The 18,752-nt window shown below is 35.6% G+C and overlaps 4 protein-coding genes across 4 annotated transcripts; 1 reads left to right on the forward strand and 3 right to left on the reverse strand.

Moving 5' to 3' along the window:
- Positions 1–5,586: 5,586 nt before the first annotated feature.
- Positions 5,587–10,320, reverse strand: LOC145759756 (uncharacterized). Its single transcript, XM_082573598.1, has 10 exons — positions 10,257–10,320; positions 10,072–10,184; positions 9,708–9,817; positions 9,234–9,550; positions 9,007–9,120; positions 8,352–8,579; positions 7,881–8,282; positions 7,559–7,765; positions 6,667–6,848; positions 5,587–6,534 (listed from the first exon to the last, which is right to left on the reverse strand). The coding sequence occupies exons 1-10, from the start codon at positions 10,306–10,308 to the stop codon at positions 5,587–5,589; spliced, it is 2,673 nt and encodes an 890-aa protein (XP_082429724.1). The 5' UTR covers positions 10,309–10,320.
- A 364-nt stretch (positions 10,321–10,684) lies between these two features.
- Positions 10,685–12,485, reverse strand: LOC145759757 (galactose-3-O-sulfotransferase 3-like). The gene is made up of 3 exons (XM_082573599.1): positions 12,312–12,485; positions 11,782–12,228; positions 10,685–11,348 (listed from the first exon to the last, which is right to left on the reverse strand). The coding sequence occupies exons 1-3, from the start codon at positions 12,404–12,406 to the stop codon at positions 10,685–10,687; spliced, it is 1,206 nt and encodes a 401-aa protein (XP_082429725.1). The 5' UTR covers positions 12,407–12,485.
- A 1,396-nt stretch (positions 12,486–13,881) lies between these two features.
- On the forward strand, positions 13,882–16,283 carry LOC145758882 (acylamino-acid-releasing enzyme-like). Its single transcript, XM_082572568.1, has one exon. It carries the CDS (start codon positions 13,934–13,936, stop codon positions 16,052–16,054), a length of 2,121 nt encoding a protein of 706 aa, XP_082428694.1. The 5' UTR covers positions 13,882–13,933; the 3' UTR covers positions 16,055–16,283.
- Positions 16,284–16,701: 418 nt separating this feature from the next.
- LOC145759759 (ribitol-5-phosphate transferase FKTN-like) lies at positions 16,702–18,315 on the reverse strand. Its single transcript, XM_082573601.1, has one exon. The coding sequence runs from the start codon at positions 18,313–18,315 to the stop codon at positions 16,702–16,704; it is 1,614 nt and encodes a 537-aa protein (XP_082429727.1).
- Positions 18,316–18,752: the final 437 nt, after the last annotated feature.

Here is an 18,752-nt window from a genome sequence, read left to right on the forward strand (position 1 = left end):
TTTACGAAAAATTGGTGTTTTTAAAATTTAATTTCAATAGCTTTTTTGTTAAAGAGATAGTTCGGTCGCAGAGTTTCTTTTCTTATTATGTTAAAATTTTTTCAACTTGCACGAGGATACCATTATTTTAAAAATTGTTAATGTAGTTTTTGAGATATCGGAACTTGAAGGTAAATATTGTCACGTTACTCGCGGGCTTAAGGACTTTCCCTATTTACAATATTTACCTTTAAATTCCGATATCTCAAAAACTACTTTAACAATTTTTAAAATAATGGTATTCTCGTGCAAGTTGGAAACATTACAACATAATTAGAAAAGAAACTCTGTGACCGAATCATCTCTTTAAAGTTTTGCTGTTTTGAATTTGATTGTTATATTGGAAAGTTGTTACAATTTGTATATAAGCTTCTATCTTAATTTTAAAGTCATTTTCCTAACTCTTAAATTATTTAAAAGTACATAAAAATGTCTATGTATCAGTTTTTAAACACAAACACTTACTATAATATAAAAAAAATCATGTTTTAGATACAAAATAACTTTTTATGTTAACTTAACAATTGGCCAATATGATTAAAACTGACATACAACACTGTAAATATACATTAACACAATACCATATTTACTGCATAGTTAAAAATTTTGGACCTTGATATTGAAAATGCCCGAAATTGTCAGTACGACTCTCTTACTATTACTTTCACGGGAAAACCCGAACAAAAATTGTGCGGGAACCAAATACCGAACCCGGTACTCACCGGTGCTCTTCCGGTCTCGTTTGCTATGACCGCGGATAGTTCGGTGTCTGGAAGGGGGTTTAATATTTCGTTTCAAGGTTAACTTGTAGATGCATGGGAATATAACCCGTTTATATTACAACTAAGTCAATTGTTTATATGTCATCCTTGCCAGTAGGTTTGTATTTAATCGAATGGAAGCAAGTTTGGGCCAAAAGTATTCACAACTAGCAAAGGCAATTTAAGTCTGGGTCAGTGCAGGCTAACAGAAGCATTTTTAAACCGTAAAATCACAGTTCTTACGACAAGAAAAATTAACATAAACGAATATGATTTGGTTGTAATGTATTCTGGTACTTTAGAATAGTCTGGGAATTAAAAAAATTACGAAAAAGTAGCCTGCATGATGCTTGACCAGAGTTAACGTTTACGCTAAGAGGTTAAATCTAGACCGTAAAAATGTATGCTGTATTAAATGTAACCTTTAAAGGGTCAAATTTTAGTGTATTTGATTTGCATGTCAGATAATGTTTGTACAAATGTTCTAAGTTGTTAAACAATTTAGTCAAGAATGTTAACGAGCACTACAACTTAAGCTGTCATCACTTTTATTGAACTTGAATTTTTCCACGAATTTTAAGATTTCAATCAAAATAATTGGCGTACTTGAAAACCGTGTAGTAATAGATCACGACTTTAAATAACAAAATGGTCTCCCACATTGCAAAAGCTTCGAAATTTGTCAAATTAAACGTGATGAAATGACTCTTAGGGACTACTGTTTTTTTTAAACATCAGTCAATAGCATGCCCCACAGTTTTTGATTGTTGTAATATGGTCGCAGGCCTTAACTAATATTTGCTTGCAATAATTTGCCCGCGCACCACAAACGGCAGTTTAATTTGTTTTGCAAAGCTATAAAAGCCTTTAAACTTGGCTAAAGTATTTTCCAATTAATTTCAAATGAAAATTAATCTAGATCAAAGTAAAAGATCTTGAAATTTGGGAAACCGACCGCTGCATAAGTGATTATTTGCGAATTATATTTGACGGTACAGAGCCCAAGGCTTACCGTTTGTGCGGGACCAATCCGGGTGACACCCGGCACACCACCGGCATAGGCCCGATCTATACTATTCTCGAAACCAATAAACAAAATACAAGCAAGGGGTATTTGATGGAGTTTAAAGGTTAACATAAATTGGGGGCGATGTAGATTATATTAGATTGGTTGTAGAGTTTCGAAAACTTGTTCCAACTGGAACAAGTACAAACTGTAATGCTCTTAAACATAATTTGTTTTGTTTTTCCTTTTGGTAATTGAAAAAAGGGGAAATTTAGAATATGCTTCTAAAGTACTACAACTTATAGTTACTGTAGGATTAGTGGTAGTAGCAGTAAAGTAGTTTTTTTACACGTGTAGGTCTATTGTTTAAATAAATAACCAATACATAATATTACCCAATGTTAATAGTTTCTAACTCTTGTTTTGTGTATACAGTTTTTTCTCCTTGCTTGTCGGAACCTTGTCAAAACGGAGGTACTTGTTTGTACGATTCTAGTTCTTACAACTGTTCATGCGCAAGTGGTTGGGAAGGACAAATATGCAACATAGGTATGTGTGAACCTAAAGCCTTGCGGCGGTAAAACTGACTGGCAAGAGGGAATTCTGGTCACGGGCATATAGACCAAAAGGTCCCAAGTTCGAGACTCACCAAAAGAGTTTAGTTTACAAATAGATAATGAGTGTGTTATCAATACATTTTCAGAATTTTTTTCTTCTGAAATTTATAAGAAAATCTTTCTTTTTAAGAAACAAACGAATGCGACTCGAACCCTTGTCAAAATAACGGAACTTGTACCGACCAGTTCGATTCTTTTCTGTGCTCCTGTCCGCCCAGTGTTACCGGTATTACATGTGACGTCATCTTGGATAGTTGTGGCATTCTAAAGCCTTGTCAAAACGGAGGAACCTGCCAAAATGCTGGGAGCAATTACACCTGTACTTGCTTGGCAGGATATACTGGCTTTGATTGCGAATCAGGTGAAGTTTTAACTATTATCAAACCAAGGACTGCAATTTTTTTGTATTATTTTGCTGATATAGCAGGAGTTTATACCGTTTATAGCCCCTGATTCAAGACTTTAGAGCAGTGGAGATTAAATTCTGGACCTCGTATAGTAAAGCCAAGTTTTAGTTTTATTGCCAAATGACCAAAATCACAAGCCACTTGTTTATTATGTATCAATTGAAATTTTTACAACATGTTACCTATCTGCAGAAATTGACGAATGTTCTTCTTCGCCTTGCTTAAACGGTGGAACATGCAGTGATAAAGTCAATGCCTACGAATGTCAATGCTCTTCTGGTATAACTGGAGTGAACTGCGAGTTATTACCAACAAGTACGTGAACTAAATTCCTGAGTGGGATTTGTTTCATTTGGCGAGATTAACTTCGTCTGATCTATACCACAAGGGCCTCTTGTTTTAATTTTTTCTCATATAGGTTTAATACCAAAGTAAAACAATGGCGTTTCAAGATACCTTGAACATTAAACGTTGCTTTAAAATGTATTTTAATTGTATTAGCACCCTCACCTACTACAACTCCTGCTACAACTATAACCACTACTCCGACTTTATCACTAATAACTAGGCCTGCTCTATGTTCCAACAATCAATGCTTAAATGCTGGAAGTTGTGTGGTGCTGAATTTGATATCTGAGGCTTGTTTATGTCCGGTAGGATTTGAAGGGGATTTTTGCGAGGCTCAAAGTGAGGGTATGTTTTAATTTAGTGTCTTTAAATCGGTTAGTTGGGTGCTCCGGTTATGGATCTCAGATTCAATAACTAGCAGAGGCTTTTACTGAATTTAAGTAAGGCGGCAAAAAGCTATCTTCTTTCAAAAATAAACACTTAAAGATGTAACCAGGCAATTTTATTAGGCCAATATTATTTATTACTGGTAACGGAAAATTATAACTCGACAAGATTCTAAATTAGGCCGTTAATTATTATGAATTTTTATTTTGTACAGAAGAATCGGAATATTTCTACGCTATGCTTGGTACCACAATTGCCGCGCTTATTTGTATGGTTATCCTGGCTGTTGTTTTGTTTTACATTTTGTGCAAACGCAAGCGCGGAAATAATAATGTTGCAGTAACTGACGGAGGTAAATATAGGTATAACTGTTAAACATAAAAGTGTTATCTAAACGTATGTGAGATACATGTAAAAGGTAACCTATATGGCTAATAGTGTGGCGTTGAATTTAAACCTAAAACCTTTCGGTCTGTTATCTGATCTTTTTTTTCTATATTAACTTAAGCAAGGGGATAGGGTTTTTGTGTTTGATGGGAGAAGGGTGTGCAGTTGGGTCGCGTTTAAGCTATTCATAAACGCCGTTTCATGGGCAAATAGTGTGGCATTGGTGCTGCTGGAACACAAAACTTTTCGGATATACCAAATCTCCAGGAACAACATTTTAATTATTTATTCGTTTTTTAAGATCACGCTCTTGCTCCGTCAAACGGTAATCATATTGGAGCCAGGGAAGCTTGGCCAGACAAAGAGCCACATCTTCCAAACCGCCAACCCAGAATTCCCGACATAAACCACACTTACGAACCTGTCATGGCGCAAACCAATTTCACCAACACAAACGGTTTAAGAAACGGAAATATTTTACATAAACACCAGAATCAAACTTCGTTTTATGCTTCGCCTCGCCGTTGCAATCAAACCTACCCACCTTCTGTTACCCAGCATTCGCCGGGGTCTGAAAATAACGAATCACCGTCGAAACGGTAAGATTTTATTTGTATATTTGTTTAACAGACTCCTAATTTACCGCAGAATAAAATTTTTATCCTTTTTTAGAAAACCGTATCCTGGAAATTGGGGATTCGAACCCCAGACCTCTGGGTTAAACATGGAAGATATTCTGTCGATGTATAGTGTTTTAAAATCTGCCGGAAAATCAAATAACGGTCAGTTAATAATTTTGTATATTTATATTCAAATTTTTTGTTTCACATTTATTTAAAAAAATGCTTTTTTATTTTTTTAATGATTTTTGTTCGTTCTTTAAAGTCGAGAAACAGATTTTGAAAAACAAAAGATCCCCTAAACCGAAAAGACCATCACACGAAGGTACGAATTTTAAAATTTCATAATTTTTAATTTAACAAAATTTAATTATTCTCAATTTTAATTTTTAGGCCCGAGACGAAGTCACAACAACGATGACATCATAATCCCGCCCGACACCGCGGCGGCGTTAATCCAAGCGCTCGTAACCAACCAATCGGGAGGCAGCAACTTGCAAAACTTGTCACCGCGACGCTATGACGTCATGACTAAGCCATCAAGCATGAAGCGGCGCTCTTCGGTGCCGAGCAACGTTAACGCGACGTCGACCAATCACAAGCCGACACGTCATCAAGTTCGCTTTAAAAATGAGCCGACGAAAATGTCCAACTCGGAATCGATCGAGAATTTTGACGGGTTTGGGAAATTGTATAATTATTTTGAACAGTTCGGGGCTGACAGAAAAGGGCGGCCCATGCTAAGACTTACCCGAGAAAACGCGTTTCTGTTCGAATAAGCAGCACAAGTGTTCTGATATTTTACAAACAGATTTAATGTCTTGATACTTTACAAACTAGTTAAATGTCCTGATATTTCACGAACCAATTAAACAACTTAAAAAAGTGTTCTAAGTATTAAATTAATTTTCTTTGATTTTTTTTAGAACTTTATTTAAAAAAAAATAAAAGAAATAATAAAAACTACATTAATCTCTTTTGACATTTACGATTAAAAACACTATAGTGACGTCATTATTTTTGGTATGACGTCATGTTGTTGACGTCATATGCAAAAAACGTCGATCCTGGTTGAGGAGACAACGGAGGTCGTGACCTTCCTTTGGGGGTCACGTGACCGCGGTGTTCTCTTTCTAAAATATCGTCGGCCGATGACATCGAGCTGTATCCCTGATTGGTTTGTGACGTCATGGAAGGTGACGTCAGCAGTCTGGGTGTCCGGGAACGCGGCGACGTTTCGCGATGAAAAGAATTTGGTTTGGCGGAAGAATACAAGCCGCTTTGGGGCCTAGTCGACATATTTGGGTATTGGATATTTTGTATATTGCCCGAGTATTGGTTACTCATAAAATTTGTTGATTGTTGTAATTGGTTTGATTGTGAAAAGACAAATGACGGCCTCTGAAAGCTACTTTCAGTAATCTGTGGCAATCTAGTGACGTTGCTTTTGACTTGGAGCGAAGGTAACTGGTTCTTGCGGCTTGTGATGTTTGCAAATAGAACAGGTGGTGATTGAACTGTAGTCGCAGGGCTTTGAAATTTATTTGTGACGTCACTTTTTGTGGTATTTGTCAGAGCAGTTTTAGGCCGAGACTTTTTCGATCTGACTGCTGTTTTTCGTTTTCTTTTAGGTTGGTGTTCCAATTTTCTCAAAGGCATGACCTCTGGACTTTCATTCGACTTTGTTAATTTAACTTGATCCTTGCCTATGTCTGGTTGTACATTTGACGTGAATATAAAAGGAGACACCTTAGTTTGTGGCCTGTTTGGAATAGGTGCTAAAGTTTTAGGAATATTTTGCCATTGTTCATGTTTCGTTTCTTTAAAAACATTGGGTATAGCCTTGTCTGATGTACTTGAAAGTGTTGGCAGTTGCGCCAATATCGGACGAGGTGAAAAAATATCTGGATGTACAGTTTGCTGTACTCTCTCTTCTTTTTCTTTATGCTTTTTCTTTTTACTCTTTTTAGATTTAGACTTCTCTTTTTTAATTTCAGTTAAAGGAATTGGGTTAATAATATTTTTATCAATTGAAGTGTTGGCATGTTTTAAAGTATGCTGATCATTGCTTTTGATAGATTCGCGTCTTGTAACCTCGCTTTGGCTTTGCGAAAACGTTAAGGTTCTAACTCCACTATCAGGAGAAGTTGGACTGGACACTCTATCATGTGTGACTCTTGGCTTTCTTTTACTTCGTTTTTTTTTCTTCTTTTTGCTGCGATGACGCAACATTTGATCGCTAGGCAGCAACTGAGGTTCAATATTTTGAACAGACACTGAAAAGATATTGCAAAGACTTGGAAATTCGTTTGTTATATATATTTAAATTTATAAAATTTCGTTAAAGAATTAGATATTCTTGATATATGTTAATATATTACTTTAATTGTCTTTTAAAAAATCAATAAATTCTGTATGAAAACATGTGTTGTAACCTAGATACAGTTATGAATCACCTCCTTTGCTCAAACAATTAAGATCTAATTGTTTTCCTAACGATAATATGATGCGAATTTTTGAACAATAACATAACAACTACGTTGATTGGTCATTTCAAATTGGGAATTTAATGATAAACAAAACAAGTACCATAATATTCTGATTCAAGTACTTAGCTAATAAGTGGCTTTCAATCTCTGTTCTACGTGACGGGCCTCTCGACATAGTACATCCAAAACCATGTGAATAAAAATGACGTCACTCAATTACACACCACCACAATAATGATAATCAATAAATATTTTATTTATTGGCTGATGATTTTATTATTTACAATTTAAGATATGATACTAAACAGTTTAAATACACTTTAAATGAATTATGTAATGATATTATGAAGAAAAAATGAAGCAATGACACAACCCAACGAATGAATAAGCAACTCTAAAATGAATAATGATGATGTATATATTTACAAGTAGTAAGTATAACGACTATGTGAATTTTTGAAAACCATGTCGTAGCTACTGATGACGTCACCAGTTACCTTCTTGCTCTTGAAGCGGTTCGTTCGTGCCGTTGTTGTTCGCATCTCCGCCTTCGATCATCGACGAGTCTTGCACTTTGCCAACCCCATGAGCGGATTTGTACAGGTAACCTATTACGCCTAACACTATTGCAAGCGAGCCTACCACGCCCATGATTATACCAATCGTTTTTCCAATCGACGAATCATGATCGTGCTCGTGGTCATCTAAAACAGGATTGGTCAATTTTTTATTGACAAAGACAGATTACAAATATAGATCCATATACTGTTAACTATAACAGAGCTTTATGAACAAAAAAGGTTTTTAAATAACATTTACCTTCCGAGTGATCTGTTCCGTTTAAGGCTGTGCTATTTAAAGATGGGTCTGACGTCGTTCCATTTAAATTGGATTCGGGGCTTTCTGTTCCATTTTTACCACCTTCTTCTGGTGAATTTTTGTCTTCTGAATTGATATTTGACGTTGGTGCTACTGTATTTAGTGGAGTTTGTGTGGTTGTTATATCTGATTGGATATCGCTTTGTCCGTTGTTGCTGCCTTGTTTAGTTGCATCCGGACTTTCTTGTTCAACTGCCTTCGGAGTTTCTTCATTATTTCTCGAGCCACCAGTAGGCGTTGGTGTTGTTGCTGGTTGTGCTTTTGTGGTTTCTGGTTGTTCTATGGTATCCGTTGGTGCCGCTGGTGTTGCCGCAGATGGTTCAGGCTGGTCATCATCTAACTCTAGATTATAAGAAAAACCAGTGTGTAAAATTATTTTTTGCTCTAAACTTGCATGTAAAATTTGCTTACGTGTTTCGCAATTCTCTCCCGTATATTTGGGATGACAAACGCACGTGTGGTATCCTAAGTGATCGTCGCATACGCCGTAGTTCTGACAGGGATTCGGCTCACATTCGTTGATGTCCGTCCCGCAATTCCAATCCGTCCACCCCGTAGTACAAGTGCAGTGGAATTCGTTTACTCTGTCTTCGCACCTGCCACCGTTTTCGCAGGGATTAGATCTGCACTCATCGTAATCTGAAATACAAGCGTTAATTTAAATTGAAAATCTGTGAATTTTATTCGCCTTATTTTGTAAAAGTTATATAATTTTTTTTATATATCTTTCAATGTGAAAAGGTCAAATGTGCGACCTAAACACAGAGTAGCATAAGTTACTTCGACTCGAGTTGCCTTTAGCAGTTTGAAATAATATATTAATTATAATTGCCCAGTAATTATGCTGCCAATTAATGGCTGGCTTAGCAGGAGTTTATACCGTTTATAGCGCCTTTAAGAGCGCTACAGCATAAGAGCAGCGGGGATTGAACCCACGACCCCATGTGGTACAATATGCCTTATTACAACAACACGCTGCCGATTAAAGTTATACGGTATACTGAAAATTAATCTACTTTGACATATCAACTTTCATCTGCATAAAAGTAACAAAGTTGTATCCAACCTATAGCGCAGGTTTCGCCAATGTAGCCTTCTACACAATCACAAGTCCATTTGTTTGTTCCGTCCACGCAGGTGGCTCCGTTTTCGCACGGACTTGAGGCACAATCGTCAACATCTATTCAAATACCACAAACGGAATACTGTATATTTTAGCTAGGAAGTACTACGCTTAAAACACTTATGTTTAAATCAGCAAAATTGAAGTGCAAATTTATTAGGAAATCTCACTTATTTCGCAGAAATCTCCTTCAAATCCATCCGCACAAAAGCAATAGACAGTCGAGTCGTCTATATTCTCACAATCCGCCCCATTCTGACAGGGGTTATTCGTGCATTGTACGCCCCCTGGTGACGGGGTTACGGGAGGAGCTGGTGTAGTCACCAGGGCTTCTGTAGTCGTTGTGGTTGCTCCCGGGGTGACCGAGTATCGTAGGGAAAACCCCTCTAATTGAACCGAGCCGTCCGATTGGAGAAGCAAGGTGGTTCTTCCCCTGACGCGATACTCGCCGGATGGACTGAATTTCTCTATTCCTTTACCGCAAAATCTGCAAACAAAAAAATTCTAAATTTACCAGTTTTGTACTCTAAGAAATAAAAAAGCAATACAAAATACCCTTTAAACATTTGGAAACAATTGACTATTCGGTTGTCAATATATGCATTGTTAAATTTATTAAAAGTTAACCAAACAAAGTTTGAAACCTGTCAGTGTCTGTTCTTGTTTTAATTTGCAGAAAATCGTACTCACAGCCATCTGAAGGCTCGGTATGGAACGCCGTAAATTGTAAAGTAACTATATCGTTCGGTTCAGCCTACAAAAAAACATTATTCTAGTGTCTTCATAGAGTCAAAATTAAGAGTAATATTTTGCTACATTTTCCTAACCAAGCGTTACATTACATAGAAACTTTTTTTGCGCAAGTCTGTTGAACTAGCTATAAGATATCAAAATATGAGAATGTTGCCCACTATTTAGCTTGTTATAATGTCTCTACTTACATGCTTTTGAGTAGCTTACGATATTTACTATTAACATGTACCTAATTTTACTTTGACAATGACTTACGTCTATAATCCAAGTACAGTCGGAGTTTGGCGGGTATTCGCCTGGATGACCTTCGCTTTGTATTACCCCCTGTCCAGTTAAGATTGAGTCACAAGCTTGCCCGTTACATAAACCTGAGTTCAAATTTTTTTACATTTAAATAAGATATATACTTGCTTAGTTATGAGTAAATACCTAAAACTTACCCAATAAAACACCCACAAATATGATAACACCTAAACGTGCTGAATTTGTCATAGCAGAACTGGTGCTTACTATCTTGAATAAACGTCTAACTTTTGTTCAGTTATGTAGTTTATTATATTATCGATTTTTTTCGGAGCACTCATAACTCGAGTGTCCGCTAAGTGTCAGCAGAGAGATTAAACCATCGAATATAATGTTATTACGTAGTGAAAAATGTCCAGTAATGTGGTATGTGAAAATGCATTGGACAACGAATAATTTCGGGTTTAAACCGCACCAATGCCGTACAATTCTTAGCTAACATTTAATCAATCCATCTTTTAAACAAACTGCTAAAAATACAAAACATTTTGCATAAAATTTGTTTTATTATCTAAAATAAATACATAAGTTAAATATTAGGTACTTATTTAAAATACAGTTAATACTAGTAATAAAAAATGTTTTTTAAATCCCGTTTTAAACGGGTAGAGTTGATTTGATAACTTTTGTACAATAAATATTCGATCCAAGATTGCTCGGGCCTAATAACTGCTTTACAGGTATTGTTATATTTTGATTCGTTTTTTAAGTTATAGCCAATCATAACCACACCGTCTGGATTATGTAACTTATTTTCGAAATTTTCAATATCATCATTTTTGATTCGATCTCCTTTGATGCAATTCTCACGCAAATCTGTGTTCAGTTTATTTATTTTTTTTATATCTCGCTCTAATTTATGTGTTCCATAGTTTTCAACTTTTTTCCAGAACGTTCTGTTGAAATAATCGTAAAGCGCTGAATCTGCTCTGTTCCAGGATCTGATTTTTTCTCGCAAATTCTGGTTAATTTGCGTTTCAGGCTTTGACCTAGCGTTCGTTACAAGATATACAACGTCTAATAAGTCCCAGCATAAAATGTCTCTTAACAAGACTACAGACTCCATGAAATAATCTGAGATTAAAACCAAGTCAAAAATGTTGGATATCTCTTTGATTGACTGATTAATGTAATTTAAATCATCCACAAAGTTGTCATAACCCATGTCGTAAAAAACAGAATTTTTTGCCATCCATGGAATTGAAGTTTTTGGGTGGTTATCGACGTGTCTATAAATAAATTTATATGTTATAACTATAACTAAGAATTTGAATAGTTTTAATTTTTTTTTGATTTGTATATATCCTTATCTTCAATGTGGGAAGGTCGAATGCGAGAACATATAACATAGAGTAACAGCAGTTACCCCGACCCATTCTTGGGTTGTCTTTGGCAGTTTAAGATGTTATAGGATATAATTGCCTAATAATTACGCTGCTGGTAAGGTGCTAGCTGGCTTAGCAGGAGTTCATATCGTTCATGGCGTCTTACTTAAGGGCGCTACAGCATGAGGTCACTGGAGATCGAACCCAGAACCACATGTGGTGTAAAAATTGTTCTGACCACTACACCACTCTGCCGTTTTGGTACAAAATGGTGGTTTAAATCTTTTCCATTTTGTGGTATCAATGTTAAACGGCAGACGCTAATGTTTAAACTTACTTTTGGGGGTCTTTCAACCAGTTAGCTAATCCGGTTCTGTTTTGAGGCTCGTCCGAAAACGAGGCGCAGTACTGGTGAAAATAGTCAAAAATTGATTCAAACTGGGACCCTGGCTCTCTTAGAATCGTAATAAAAACAGTATCATTCGGCATTATCGCCCTTACTTCGGTTATGTTTAACCTTAAATGATGACAAAGCATATTGACTTTGCGTGCAGAAGACAATAGGAATTCCTTTTGAAATGTTTTGCCGTTAAGATATCCAAACGATTTGACTTTTGGTAGGCCGACTAAAAGATCGTTTTTGTCAGCATATCTCAAAAGGATATTTTGTACTGTGGTGCTTGCTGTTTTATGAGTTTTCATAAAAAATATGTTACTTTTTGGCGTGCATGTTTTTGTAGAATATTTCATTTTTGGATATTCACGAAGCTGTGTAGGCTGAAATCTAGAAAAAAACATTTGAAGTGTTAAGTAACATACATTGCAATTAAACAAGACATAGTTAACATATACATGTGAAAGCCTTACTTATCTGTTTTGTATACAAGAAACAACGTGCCGCTTATAACGAGTAAAATAGCTATCAATCCATACCAACGTACTTTTCCAACAACCTTTGACATTTCCTTGAGGCAATAGCATGCGCTTTGCTACCATTTCCTATTACATAATAGAAACCATTTCCTATTACACAATTTCAGACAGTACTAAATCAAAGAAAATATGATTCTAAAACTTTTATGATATAGTAATTGTTGGGTAATATAGTAACAAAATAGCTGTATGTTAAAAATGAATTGCCCTCGGCTACTGTAATATAAAGTTTCATAAAAGTAAACAACTTTCGTTATCGATTTTCATTTGCCAACTGTTGGATATTCCTTGCCAAATGCTTATCCTACACAATTCCAGACAGTACTAAATCAAAGAATATATGAGTCTAAAACTTTCATGATATAGTATTGTTGGGTAATATAGTAACAAAATAGCTGTATGTTAAAAATGAATTGCCCTCGGCTACTGTAATATAAAGTTTCATAAAAGTAAACAACTTTCTTTATCGATTTTCATTTGCAATCTGTTGCATATTCCTTGCCAAATGCTTATCATAAAATACACTAACTTTTTATACTTTTGATAGTCTTTCAACAGGTATATAGCATTCTCTAGAAGGTGGTATTTGAAAGCTGTACGGTTCAGCACGCCTAGCAATTTGACAACTTATTAAATCAACAAAAAAACGCTCGCAGTATTACTTTCTCTACGCATGTTATAATCAGTAAGTAGTCAGACTGTTTACTTTAATAAATTCCCACACTACAGTTTTAAATATTAAATAAAGTCTGTGTAAATCGATTTTTAATATTTTTTGTAAATTGAACATAAATCATAAGCTGTATTTTATGTAAAACTGATCTTAAAGTACGCAAGAACAATTTCATATATTTTAATAAATTTTGGAGGATAAACATGTTATTTATGACGTCATGATAAAATATAAGACGTCACGACTCCCCAATTTACTTATTTTGGTCACGTTTAGTTACAACCCGTATTTTGTGCTGCATTTTTGCTTACGATTACCAGATTGTTTATATTCAGATGATACATAATGTTTACTTAATTCACTAAAGTGTTGGGGCTGGGGTAGGGTTTAAACCATGTTGAGGGTAGGGTTTAAACCACGCTTTGCAAACAGCTCATAATGCTCTAATTGTGCAATGATTTCATATCGTTCTAAATTACTGCTAAAGCTGTAAAGACCGGCAGCGTGGGCCGTGGGGTAGTGGTAAGAACACTTGATACACCACACATGAGGTCGTGGGTTCAATCTCCACTGATTTCATGCTGTAGCGCCTTGGGTAAGGTGCTATAAACGGTATAAACTCCTGCTGAGCCAGCACTCAATAAGCAGAATAATTATCAGGCAATTATAATCTATATAATATCCCAAACTGCCACACAGGCAATTTGAGACTGGGTCGAAGTAACTGATGTTACTCTATGTTTAAGTCGCGCATTCGACTTTTCCACATCGAGGATAAAGATATATACAAAAAAAGAGCTAAATGTAAATTCTGTTACTATTTAGGTTTTCGAACTGTCGTAAGTGCGTCTTTTTTAGTTTAAATTTAAGCTATCTGTAGACAATGGATGAGTTTCAAGAAAATGCTGTGAAAACTTATCGTGATTTATCATTTATTCCAACATTGGAGAGTGTTCGTGTTTTGGAGACAGACCGCTCAGATATATACAATGTTGAAACCAATTGGTCTCATAAGGACATTAATCGAAACAAGAAGATCGTGACCTCATCAACAGGAGTTTTATCAGTTTCTGATAACGACAGTTTAAGTTACAACAAGGGTTTTGCTTCTCACGAAATCATCGGTGAGCAGATGACAAAATATTCAAGATGCAGAGAAAAGAAGGCAGTCCTGAGAGAAGTGGAGGTAAAAGATAAGAAGCATCAGTTTTTAGAGATTTGGAAGGGGGTTGTCAAGGTACTTAGTCTTGACTTAACAGAGGAAGATAAACATGGGGTTGTGCATTCCAACCCCGTGTTTGGATGCATGGATTGGTCCCATGACAACAGCAAACTTCTGTACGTGGCAGAAAAGAAGTTACCGAAGACCAAATCCTTTTTTAAGAAGTCAAAAGAAGATGATGTCTCCAGTGGAAACGAATTTCTTTATGAAGATAACTGGGGCGAGCAACTGGCCAAATGCATTAATCCAAGTTTGTTTATTTTTGATATAGAAACCATGGAAATTACTAGCTTGGAAGATTCTTTACCAAGCGAAAAATCGATCGCTGATGCTCAGTGGGTAAAAGGAGACAAAAATATCGTCTTTGTAGGTTGGCATAACACACCTTACAAGCTTGGTCTAATATACTGTAAAAACAGGGCAAGTACTATTTACTCCCTAAACCTGGAAACCAAAGAGACAACGGCACTAACATTCACTGAAACATGTGTATACTCGGTTCGACTAAATCCCGATAGTTCAAAGTTAATTTATTTTGAAACAGAAGCACTTGGGCCTCACCAACAGTGTGCAAAAATGTATCGGATTGATATAAACGAGGAAAACAGCTCTGGATATAGTAAGCCACAGCTTGTGGTCGACAGTGTAAAAAGGGCAAATAGCATTACATCTTTTCATGGACTCTACATTGATGCCCTTCCGTTTAACAACTGGGTATCCGACGATCAGTTTATCTGTAATTCTGTTCATCGTAGTAACAGTATTCTTTGTTCTGTCAACATTGTGTCTGGGCAGGTTAAAATACTGACACATGGTAAAGCATGGAGGGTGTGTTTTGTTAAAAACAAGATCATTTTTGCTGCTTTTTCCACTCCCATCTCACCGCAAAGATTAAAAGCCGGAGTTTTTAAGGAAGAGGAAGAAATTAAATGGTTCGACTTGGATGTTCCATGGGACCCTTTTAAAGATGTGAGCTGGGAGATTAATCAGCATATTCCAACAGAGAAAAATAAGAAGTATTCAGGCATTAGTTTTGAATCAGTACTAATGCAACCTTTAGCAGGTGAAATTAAAGGGCTAATCGTAAACCCTCATGGCGGGCCGCATTCTTGTTACGTTGTTGGGTTTGATCCATTTGTATTGGGTTTGTGTAAACTTGGCTTTGCTGTGGTAAGAGTGAACTACCGAGGATCGCTGGGCTTTGGTCAAGATGCCGTTTACAGTTTACCTGGAAACTGTGGAACTCAAGACGTTAGAGATGTCCATCAGGCTGCTTTACATGCGGTGGAAAAGTTGTCGATATCGCCTAGGAGTGTTTTTGTACAAGGGGGTTCTCATGGAGGGTTTCTTACCCTACACTTAATGGGCCAGTACCCTGACTTTTATGCTGCTGGAGGCACTCGAAATCCTGTTACTAATATGGTGTTAATGCACGACACCACAGACATTACTGATTGGTTGCTGTGTGAGGCTGGTTTACAAAAATACAAATTTGGTAAACTTCTTTCCGATGCTGACTATGCTAGAATGTTGTCTGTTTCGCCGATTCGTTATGCATCCAAAGTAAAATCTCCTCTTCTTCTTATGATTGGAGCAGTTGACTTAAGGGTCCCTCGGTCTCAGGGTCATGCCTATGCCAAGATACTTAAATGTAACGGGGTCACTGTCAAAATTTTGGAATATCCCGAAAATAATCATCCAATAGCAGAAATTGCTGCCGAAGCAGATTGCTTTGTTAATATGGCTTCTTGGTTCAACAAATATAATTCTGGAAAAAAATAATTAAGTTTCATGTATATTGTAGCATTACCATTCAGTGTCTATTCTAATTAAAGTTCATTATAAATTTGCTTCATTTTAAACTCCTGAATTTGATTTAGAAAATGTTTATGCAACTATTATGTACACAAGTTAACTTGAAGCTACTGTTATGATTTTTTTTGCATTTATTATGGAGATATTAAGCTAAACACTTGTGTTATTTAATCCTATTATAAATTATTCATTAGCATATAAAACCATTTTGTTTTAATAGAACTTAAGGTATGTTATAGAAACAATTTTTATTGGTTTAAAGTTAAAAAAATAATGGAAGAAATGAGGCATGTACAAATATAAATTTTTATTGGGTTTTTAAATACCTAGAACCTAATTTATTCGTTTTAACAATCGGAAAAACCAGAAAAATGTTTTATTATTTCCAGAACACCCAAATAACTTTGTACAAAGTATTTATATACAAAACAGTTGTATATATGACAATACCTAAAACAACAAAAAGAAAAAATATGACAGTATTAAACGAACAAACGTTATAAAAAAATTGTATATACATATTAAACAGTGAAACCAGGGATACTATATACAAATATACATTTCTATATTACAATTTAACCTGTAATATAAAACACCATTAATTCAATTTGATATTAAAGGTCAGCTGTATTTGATTTTGGTATTTCTAAAATCTCGAGTTTGTTTTTGTTATGCTTTGAGCTCATATATTCTTGAAATTTAATTCTTTTTCTTTCGTCATTAAGGTAGTGAAATTCGGGATTCGTCTCTAAGTGCACAAGGGCCTCGGTTATTTCCTCGTTTGAATAATTTTCTTCGCTTACTGAAAACACTTTTATAACCTCTTCCATTTCTTGGTTACTCCATCTGCCGTTAGTTTCAATATTATGTGGATCCAAATTCCATACCCAACTAGTTAATGGTGCCATCCAATTGCTACCATAATAGGAACTAACATACTCAACTGTCTGGCATGGAATTCTAACTTTTAAATCTAAAAATTCAGTCCAGCAAAGGCCAAAATGCTTGTACTTAAAAATGTACTTCTTACCATCATGGGCTCGAGTTGCACCGTTCCAAACACAATCTGTTTCTTTATAAAATACATGTATGTCTAATACCACTCCATTTGTACTTACTAAAGTCAACTCTAGACTGTCACTATGCCTGCCAAATAAATGTGCTAATCTAAGGCCTTGAGATTCTAGGTTAGAAATGATGTCCATTGAAAAGTCCTTTGCCCATATCCCCAACTGAACATTAACCCCATCTCGAAGCACGTCACACTGCTGCATATACCCTAAGAGTGTTTCACCAGTTAGCCAAAATGGTATATTAAGCATATCAAATACTTCATTAGCTTTATACAGTACTGAAGTTGCGTTTTTTCTGAATCCCCTTTCTTCAGTAGATAGGTCCTTGCCATATTGTGCCTTGTAACGCTTAGCATGTTGCTTGTCACACTGAATAAAAATCGAAGTAAGATGTTCGTCAATTAGCTTTTTAACATTATATGGAATTGTAAGGAGGTGGCCATCAATGGCCATTGCCATGCCAGGAAAAATGCTCTTTTTATCGAAAACCTGTTCATGAGTAGGAAGATGTAGTCCAAGGGATTTTAAATCCTTCCAGTTTTCTGTCAATTCCCCAGCAAGCTTGGTTACAGCCTCTGTCCAATCTTTTTCAGAAATGTCTTTGCTCCATACATACTTATGAACTCTTTCATGTAGTATAGCTATGTGTATAATATGGTTTTGATAGGCTAGCCAAACGTGGGTCGGCAAATTTTGGCTGCCTTTTTTTGGTGTAGACCATGGGTTAGGCGTATGTGTTATGTGAATACTAAACCCAGTGTTATCCAAATCTGACCATAACAGGTTTTCCTGGTCCCCATGTAGCCTAGAACCTTCCATAGCAAACGAAATGACGTTCATTTCATCTGGGTGAAACTTGCACAAAGCCTTGCAATTATGGTTCGATTTATGCCACGATTTTGACTTTGGTTGAAAAATATACGTAAGAATATCGAAGTCAAACAATACTAAAGGTATTTGCAGCCTCTGAAAAACTTTTAGCACTTTTTCTATGCAAGTTTTTTGATTTATAACGCTTTTATCAGAAACGAAATGGAAGTCGTGCTGTTCTTCAAGATAGTGGAAAGATATTAACGATAAAACGAACGCGATAAATGTAGCCACAAAGACGGTTTTTATTTTAATAGAATGCAAGCTTGTCTTACAATCTTTCATCCTGTTTTAGTAAACAATACAAACTCAAAAAATCGTTATCAAACGAAAAGCTGCAATACACGAAACAATTTTTTAATGATATTTGCCGCCAAAAATGTGCTAACCACGATATTTTATTTGATCTTTATATAAGCAAACAGTAGGTAATTTTAAATATAACAAACTTTAAACAAATAAAAAAACGTTTTAATTTTCTTGAATTTCTTAATATTTAAAAAATACGCCATCTTTCGCAGGGAAACACCTGTCGTTACGCGTTACTGCCTTATCTGCACGTGTGTTTTTACCAAAAAAACAAACATGGTCTAGTTTTATTTTTTTTTAAGTTTCAACCTTTGATAGTTGAGTAATCTACTTAATTTCTAAACTAAGTGATTATTTATAATGTACAAAATTGTGTAACCTATAATGTAATCGAAAAATTAGTATCTTATTTG

This window comes from Corella eumyota, chromosome 7, assembly GCF_963082875.1.
Source record: "Corella eumyota chromosome 7, kaCorEumy4.1, whole genome shotgun sequence".
NCBI lineage: Eukaryota > Metazoa > Chordata > Ascidiacea > Phlebobranchia > Corellidae > Corella > Corella eumyota.

Coding starts and splice junctions, on each gene's coding strand:
- LOC145759757 (XM_082573599.1), bottom strand. CDS start 12,406: ATGTCAAAGGTTGTTGGAAAAGTACGTTGGTATGGATTGATAGCTATT. Junction 12,229..12,311: donor CTTGTATACAAAACAGATAA/GTAAGGCTTTCA, acceptor GTTTTTTTCTAG/ATTTCAGCCTACACAGCTTC. Junction 11,349..11,781: donor TGGTTGAAAGACCCCCAAAA/GTAAGTTTAAAC, acceptor ATTTATTTATAG/ACACGTCGATAACCACCCAA.
- LOC145759759 (XM_082573601.1), bottom strand. CDS start 18,315: ATGAAAGATTGTAAGACAAGCTTGCATTCTATTAAAATAAAAACCGTC.
- LOC145758882 (XM_082572568.1), top strand. CDS start 13,934: ATGGATGAGTTTCAAGAAAATGCTGTGAAAACTTATCGTGATTTATCA.
- LOC145759756 (XM_082573598.1), bottom strand. CDS start 10,308: ATGACAAATTCAGCACGTTTAGGTGTTATCATATTTGTGGGTGTTTTA. Junction 9,818..10,071: donor ACTGTACTTGGATTATAGAC/GTAAGTCATTGT, acceptor GTTTTTTTGTAG/GCTGAACCGAACGATATAGT. Junction 7,766..7,880: donor CGGAACAGATCACTCGGAAG/GTAAATGTTATT, acceptor ATCCTGTTTTAG/ATGACCACGAGCACGATCAT.